The following is an 8,221-nucleotide window of genomic DNA, read 5'->3' on the forward strand; positions in this document are numbered from 1 at the left end:
ATTTTGTAGCTTCGAGTTGATCCCTTAATGAATGGATTTCCTGCAAGAAAATTCAGAAATCCAAAACTTCATTTAAATACCATTTATTTAGCAATGGCCAGTTTCTATTATACCTAAAATATTTTCTACAATATTATAAACCTCACCCTGTCAAGTTTGTCAGTAAGATTAGAAGTTTCTGCACTTTGATTGGCAAAAGCCCTCTCGAGATCATACCTCAATTCACCCCTTGATGAATGGATTTCCAGCAAGAAAATTCAGAAATCCAAAACTTGATTTAAATACTATTTATTTAGCAATGCACAATTTCTATCATACCTAAAACATTGTCTACAATATTATAAACCTCACCCTTTCAAGTTTGTTTGTAAGATTAGAAGTTCCTGCACTTTGATTAGCAAACGCCGTCTCGAGATCATACCTCAATTCACCCCTTAATGAATGGAATTCCTGCAAGAAAATTCAGAAAATCAAAACTTGATTTAAATACCATTTATTCAGCAATGGATAGTTTCTATCATACCTAAAACATTTTCTAAAATATTATAAACCTCACCTTGTCAAGTTTGTTAGTAAGATTAGAAGTTTATGCACTTTGATTGGCAAACGCCCTCTAGAGATCATACCTCAATACACTACGCATCTTGTCAAGATCATACCTCAATTCACTGCATATCTTGTCAATATCGCCATGTAGTTTCTCTGTCTCACATTATAGCAATGAAAAAAGGTGCTCCTATACAAAAAAAAAAAAAAAAAAAAAAAAAAAAAAACAAACGAACCCTTGAAAAATGTTATTGTTGCAAACATCACATAGAAGTTAAAAAATGTTATTATTTCAAAGAATTGTATAATATAAACAAACAAAATTCCTGTTAAAATTGATTCAGAAAAAAATAAATTAATAAGTGCACAAACCAGTTTATCCAGTCAATTAGTTCCACTAGGAAAGTAGATATTTGTTGACCTTGGCAACTAGTGTGAGTTCATATCACCAATTATATTAAAGAAAAAATTGGCTTATTAAGGACATATGGCTCCAACAACTATGTTATGTGAATCAGTGATGATCTTCTAGTAAGTTTGTTATCCTTTTATGTATGAAGGCTTTAACTTTGTATATGAATTGTTTGCTTGTGACTTCATTCCCACATGGACTTTGTTTGTCCTTGGGGAGTTTGGACATTGGAAAATAAAAATAACAAGGTAATGGAAATTGTTACTGATGTGTGAAGTTTATGGTTCTTTTGTAAGCTCTATGTTTCATGTCTTGGTAGGAATACATGCAGTACTATTGTGACCCTCCAATCCTTATGATATTTTTTTTTTTGGTATCTCCTCTTTCATTTTCTCTTTAAGAAACATGACAGATATTTAAAGATATATTGATGTCTAGCTGACAAGACTTCAAAAATCTTTCTAACTTTACTGATGAACTGATGAAATTGTCTATCTGGTAAAGTAAGGGGGAGGGGGGGGTTCTTCTCCCCCCCTCTCAAATTTTTTTTTTTTAAGAACAACTTATTTTTTATTCATTGTCTACTTGTTATGAGTTTTAAATGGCCGGAAGGAGGAAAGGTAAAGACAATATAGATAACACTACAAAGAGGTCATACGACACATCGACGTTTGACGAAGACTGTAAAATGCTTGATTTGCTCATTGAACAAGTAAATTTGGGTAACAAATTACCCAATGGAGTTTGGAAACACGAAGTTTTCAACGATTGTGTCAGTATGTTCAATTTGGACGCAGTGAACCAAAAAATAGTAGAACAATTGAAAAACCGCGTGAGGACTTGGAAAAGAATGTATATGGTTGTGAGTACATGCCTAAACACTAGCGGCTTTGGGTGGGATCCAACAACCCAGAAAGTCACTGCTAGTAAGACAGTGTGGCAAGACTACATAAAGGTTTGTAAATGTTACATAGATTGTTATGTTTCTTGCTTTATTAATCATGTTTTTTAGTATTTTAAACGTTAACTTTTCAGATAGATGCATAGAGAAGCCAACAAGTATAGGCGGAAAGGTTGTTCGCTCTATGAAAAATTGGCTATTGTGGTTGGAAACACTATGGCCGCGGGGAAAACGAGTAACACAAGCGTAGAGTCAGATGATAATCTTTCGAATTTTGTAGAAGGGACAATGATTGAGGACATTGATGAAGATGATGCAATCAGGGAGATCCCAGTACCCAACATTACAGAATCTCCAAGTGATGCACCTCTAGAAAGCAAAGCACCAAGCAATGATCGGGATAGAACTTCTTCTATTGATGATATCTACTGATATCATCAATAAACGAAAGAAAATACTTGTAACCAAACATGCTAATCATTGGACAAGGACCCCAAACATCAAAATGACCAATGTCAAATAACTGACTGCTCTTGGAACGACTTAATGGAAATGGTGTCTTATGATGCATGCCTAGTTGGCATGAGTCTCACTAAATTGAAAGAGGAAAAAGTGAAACCAATTTTGTTGGAGAAAGGTGACCTAACCGTATGTGCCATTGTAGAGGTGAACCTGTAGAGTCCATAGCATGTAGTGACTGCTCTATGAGTGGCTCGCTAGATAATATAATTCACCTCTCTCATGTGTGGAACCAATTGTCTTGCTCGTCATAAGATCCTGAAACACAGAATGAGAAGGATAATATGTAATGGAACAATTCATATACTTTGTGAGTTGACCAATATATAACAAATTCAAAGGAAATTTAGGAACATATAGCACAAACTGAGGATAATGAAGGAGGCTAAGATTAAGGTGTTGACTCCTTGATCTGATGAAATAGAACAATTAGCTAAGATGACGTGTTTAATATTAGAGGACTCTTTCAAGTTAGAGAACAAGGGCGACATACCTGACATGTGGGTAGTGGTACCTGAATGAAGAACCCAAGTGGATGATGGACACACATGAAGAGTTGATGTACCTGAACTCACAAGAGTTGTTTTAAGAGTGGAACTTTGAGTCATAGATGTCGGGAAAGAGGCAATGGTCGACTGAGCCCGTTGTACTAGTTGGTCTATTTCATCAAATGATCCTTGTATAATATTTCTTACCACCTCAATAGGAGTCTCAGTGTTCTCATGAATAGTCGAGTTCAAGCATGTTGACTTACCAAACTTGATCAACACTTGTTTGAAAAGTGGTTGAATTTGCCACAAAAATTACATTTCCTCTCAAATTTGCAATCACCTTGGCTTCGACGTTGTCCATGTCCATCTCTACCTTTGCCTCTACTGATACTCCCATGACCTCTAAAAGATTCTATGGAACTAGAAGTATTATGTACAGAAGGATTAACCATCTTAAGTCCTTTACCACCTCTGGGTACAACAGTAGTTTCAACACACATGATTCTATTAAATGTTATAGACAAAGTAGGTACATCTGATGCAAGTAATTGTGCCTTCATCCTATCAAATTTTGAACCCAGATCATCAAAAAATTTAGCAACCAACAAGTGGCTTTGTTGCTTTCTTAATTCTTGTTCATGAGTAGTGAATGGGTGATATACATTTATCTCTTGCCACGCCCCTAAAAATTAACGGTAATAATTTGCAACAAGTTCTTGAAGCTAGAAAAATTGCTATATATCTCATACACTTGAAATGAATTACTCTCTTGTCATACAAGGATTCCACGGACTTCCACATCTCTTTTGCGGTCTCATAATTCATAAGTTGATTCCTCAATTTGGAATTTACGCTTTATCGTCCATGTCATAACCTGACAGTCTTCTGCCTCCCAATCATTATTCATAGGCATCGGGGATCATCTTTGATATAGTGGCATGGTTGTTTCATTTCTAGGTGCATTAATCAAGAAGGAAAATAGAAAGAAAATTATCTGAACATCATGTTACCTGCACTTTATAATTCATAGTTTTCAATTAAAAAAATTCATTGTTTTCTGAATTGGAAGTTTTAAAGTTAATCCTTTTTGACTGGTCCATCGCTTGGTTATATACCTTTTGCTCTGCAAATTGTTTGCAGTTAAGCTTGCAGAGGAGGGTGTGGACCTCCACTCTTTCCTTTCCTAGTATTCTTCTTTGTTAGTGATTGCTTTCTGCATAGTTTTTATTGGTGAAGATGAGAAAGTTTACTGAGCAACAAAGCACCTAACGGCAAGAGGAGATACACATGTTTACAAGAACAATAAAACAAGAAACAAATTAGAAACCAAAAGTACATTGACATAGTAAATCCATAAGACATGAAGAAAGCTAGGAAAGTCAGCCCACCAGAGGAATGAATCTCCTACAGCAATGCTTTGATGGAGGACCGCATCCTTTGCGAGGGAGTTGGCCAAATTTGTTCTCAGCATATTTGGTTGATTGGTTATGTTGCTTTTGTTTGTTCATCAATCATTCCATTACTTTATGTTTTAAGAAAATAAAAGCTATTCCTGTTTGTTGTCCTGTATAAAATTCTAACCTAATTAGGAATCATGGAAATTCCTTGATAATGAGCAGGCCTAAATAAATTTTTGTTTCTGCTTATTTGATTATTTATATCCTTTGCATTAGTATTTTTTTTAAATAGTGAAGACAATATTCAGAGGAGGTGCCTAATTGTTGTTTCAAACTTCCTCTCCCCTTTGCAATATTTTGAAGCTGAAACTTGCTTGTTGAAACTTACATCAGGTAATTTACTTTTTTTTTTCTTTTTGATCAACCATTTTAGGTTTGGAGAAAACTTCATTCAATAGGCAAATCTCTCTTTGACCATGTATTTCTGTTGCCAAATCTCGACTCGATGTTGAAATAATAAATAATCACTCACTAAATAAGAGGGCATTCAGTGACCTCTTTGAAATTCGTATCTCTTAGGAAAACCCATTAACCAATTATCAGTGATGATTGAGTCGGATGCATTTTTACAAGGTCGAAATGACGAGACTTTCCAATTGATACGGGATGATTGTTTTCAATCAGTTTTCTGTGCTTTGTTTTTGTTTTTCTTGTAATTCTGTTTGTTCTTTTCGTCTTTTAATGAATTCCCATCATATTTAGGAAAATATTTTTTGATGAAAATATGCTATTCATTGGGAGAGCTAGAGGAAAAAAGATACTGAATCCAGCTGGATCTTTGTTTAAGAAATTCAGACATAGATTCAGCAGGATCTTGTTCTTTTTGGAACAAAGAGAACATGTTTTCTAATTTTTTTTCTGGAGTATCAATTATGGTTAATTGTTTTACCAATAAAACATGGCCTTGGCTGGTTGACCTGTCATTTTCCACAAGACTACTCCCCTATCCCATTTGGACAACTTAATTTGTACTTGAGTATATGTTTTGCAACTAACATCTTGCTATCTTGGAGGTCAGCTACTGGAGCAGGACTTACTGGGGCTAAAATGGCAAGAAGAATAGGAAACATAGAGGAGTTTGAATTTATTTCCATAGGAGAAAATCATAATCAAGGGGTGAGTTTGTCGTCTTGTTGAAAAATTATTAAGCAATGTTAGAACACCATTGATTATGTCTTACTATCAGAAACTATTCTATGTATTGATAGATTCATGCATCCTTATTGTCTTTTCCTGTTTCCTCCCTCAGCGCCTAGCAGTTGGTATCTTCATCTCTGGTTTGGTTTTTGAGCAAGAAGATTTCAGAAAGCCTTGGGAGGGACGAGAGGACAAATTGGAAAAGTACATCTCCCTTTACTATTCAAATTTCAAATGAAACCTTTAAGTATAAGAGCATTAAAGATAATACATAATGTTTGATCTAGTTCGTTTGCACCTCAATAGTATTCTTGTTGCTTCACCATATTTGTATTTAGGTTCTGGCCTTTACTTCAAAGTCGCTGACATTTTTTAAGGTGTAATGGTATTAATTTAAACAATGTTGTATCCTATTCCTTTGACATCCAAATTCTTGATGATGACCTGCCTGAATTGTTAGGTACGTGTTACAGTGGGAGTCAGAAAATTTAATTGCAATTAGTACTGCAATTCAAGACTGGATCACATCAAGTAATTGACCTAAACCTTTGATTTTTCTGGTATTAGTTTTCTTGTACAACCTCATTATATGCCAATAATATTCCCTGCCTTTCCCTCTTCAGAGATTACAATCGAATTGATGAAGCAGGGTGCTATGGTGACTGTCTTGAGTTCACTATTAACAGCATTGTCCTGGCCCACAACAATACTTGCTGCAACTGATTTTATTGACAGCAAGTGGTCAATTGCCATTGACACGTTCCCCAACTGGCTTATTCTGGAGGACATTCTAGATTTTTGAAGTTGTAGATTTATGAATGATTTCCGTATTTAGTCTTGAAAAAGATGAGAAATGAGATTTCAATAAAATAAGAGAGACAGATAGTATACATCAACTCCTTAAAGAAGGGACATCGAATAATTTAAAAAATAAAATACAATAATAAGGAACCACGTTTCTGATAGTAATATGACATTTGGTAGAATCTGATTTTTTTGTGACTAATTCATTTGGGTATACAGGTCAGACAAGGCAGGAAAGCTCTTGGCGGAAGTGTTGATTAAGGGATTGCAGGGAAATAGGCAAGTTGGTTGAAAAGCTATATTTTTGTTTTAAGGAGAACATATTAAATGAATTTAGTGATTTTTTCTTGGGTTTGGTGGACCTTTTCAGGCCTGTTACTCTTTGTGGGTTTTCATTGGGAACATGAGTAATATTCAAATTTCTGCAGCATTTGGCTGAAGTAGGAAGTAATGGTAACATATGTATCTCTTCTCTATCTCTACTTCTGTGCCTTTTAAAATATCTTGCTAGTCGCATTGTATTGGCAACATGCAATGAAGTAATGACCTCTGAAATATTGACATGTTTTGAAGATCGTATAGTCTATAATCCTTAGCTTCTAACATTTATACAACTTGTATCATTCACATAATAGACTATATTTGAATGTTTTAATGGTATACATGCCTAAATATGAATGTTAATCATATCCATAGAAAAACTTTACAATGTGACATGATTCATGAAAGCTTCAAAGAATGAATCTTTCTCACTCACTTTTCTCTCTCTCTCTCTCCCACCTCCAAGCCCAATCTGAGGCTCTAACCTCACTTATGTACCTCTAAGCAGAAGCACAAAAAAAAAAAAAAAAAAAGCACTACAGAATATGAGGAGTTTCATTTATTTCATGGAGGGTACAAACAGGCTTATTGTGAAAAGCATTCCTTTAAGAGGACTGTCGAAGTCTTTCCAAGGGAAATTTTTATGTGAATTCAAAAAAAAGGAAATATAATATTTAATTAGGTAAACGAAAAATATTTTCTCAATTGAATAGCGAGAGGGTTAAGGGTATTTGCTAAGTGAGATTACTCATTTGTCTGTTTTCCTGCTTGCTATTGAATCTTTACAGAAGGCATTGTGGAACGTGTTGTCCTCCTTGGAGCACCAATTTCACTGAAATATGAGGATTGGGAGAGTGTGCCAGAAAGGTATTTCATATTTGAAGCATATTATACTCTGGAAGATATAGTTAGGACACTGAAAAACTGTTGTCGTCATGAAACTGAAGGCTCTTTAAAATCTCATCTTGGAACTTGACTGCAGAAGCACAAAAGTTTGTTTTTAATGTAGTTGATGTCTTGCCAAGAGGTGGTTGTTACTGGAAGTGTGAGCATGGTACCTTAACTTACGAAGGCTAAATGTTTTATTTCTGTATGTAGTCCATCTGGAATTACTGGTGCCATGAATGAGCAAGTCCAAAGGTTGCCATGTACTCCATTTTTTATGTCATAACATAACTAAACCTTTAAATATCACAGAGACAAGATGATTTATATCTACAAGCCACATAATTCATTCTAGATGATACATATTTGGTCTATTAGACTTTTTACTAGCTTAAACATTTAATTATATATGACATCCTGTTCTTCTATCTTTTATCCGTGCACAATTTAGTCTTTGTGACTAGAGTGAGCTTGAATTTCTCGGCCTCCTACATGGTTTCTAGCTTTATCCTGGCAGATTTTAGAGCCTCTGCTTATGGAAGGGTATTTGGTAATTGCAGTTGCTGGGTGTTTAGGAAGGTGGTTTGCTCTTGGTGTTTTTAGTGAGAACTGGTGACCATCCCTTACATCCACACTCGTAGAAGTTTATCACCTGGAGCACCTGGTTGATTCTTGGCTAGAAATAGTTATCTTGCAATTACACCTTGGTGTGGAGATTCTATCCTCTTTAACAGCTTTTCAGTTTTGA

General features: G+C 35.0%; 2 protein-coding genes across 2 annotated transcripts; both read left to right on the plus strand.

Moving 5' to 3' along the window:
* Positions 1-1,559: 1,559 nt before the first annotated feature.
* LOC137943799 (uncharacterized protein At2g29880-like) lies at positions 1,560-2,291 on the plus strand. Its single transcript, XM_068789232.1, has 2 exons — positions 1,560-1,913; positions 1,998-2,291. The coding sequence occupies exons 1-2, from the start codon at positions 1,560-1,562 to the stop codon at positions 2,289-2,291; spliced, it is 648 nt and encodes a 215-aa protein (XP_068645333.1).
* A 1,973-nt stretch (positions 2,292-4,264) lies between these two features.
* LOC137943800 (uncharacterized) lies at positions 4,265-8,221 on the plus strand. Its single transcript, XM_068789234.1, has 9 exons — positions 4,265-4,358; positions 4,543-4,659; positions 5,345-5,442; positions 5,576-5,667; positions 5,924-5,994; positions 6,087-6,546; positions 6,638-6,720; positions 7,377-7,455; positions 8,034-8,221. Exons 1-6 carry the CDS (start codon positions 4,265-4,267, stop codon positions 6,263-6,265), a joined length of 651 nt encoding a protein of 216 aa, XP_068645335.1. The 3' UTR covers positions 6,266-6,546; positions 6,638-6,720; positions 7,377-7,455; positions 8,034-8,221.

This window comes from Aristolochia californica, unplaced genomic scaffold (genome assembly GCF_029961685.1).
Source record: "Aristolochia californica isolate CCGP_79_NKW_82.1479 unplaced genomic scaffold, dmAriCali1.0.hap1 SCAF_11, whole genome shotgun sequence".
Classification (NCBI taxonomy): Eukaryota; Viridiplantae; Streptophyta; class Magnoliopsida; order Piperales; family Aristolochiaceae; genus Aristolochia; species Aristolochia californica.

Bases quoted from the DNA above. Each gene is read 5' to 3' on its own strand.
- LOC137943800 (XM_068789234.1), top strand. From the start codon at position 4,265: ATGAATCTCCTACAGCAATGCTTTGATGGAGGACCGCATCCTTTGCGA. The intron at 5,443-5,575 runs GTGAGTTTGTCG...TTCCTCCCTCAG, and splicing joins GAGAAAATCATAATCAAGGG to CGCCTAGCAGTTGGTATCTT. The intron at 5,668-5,923 runs GTACATCTCCCT...CTGAATTGTTAG, and splicing joins CGAGAGGACAAATTGGAAAA to GTACGTGTTACAGTGGGAGT.
- LOC137943799 (XM_068789232.1), top strand. From the start codon at position 1,560: ATGGCCGGAAGGAGGAAAGGTAAAGACAATATAGATAACACTACAAAG. The intron at 1,914-1,997 runs GTTTGTAAATGT...CTTTTCAGATAG, and splicing joins TGTGGCAAGACTACATAAAG to ATGCATAGAGAAGCCAACAA.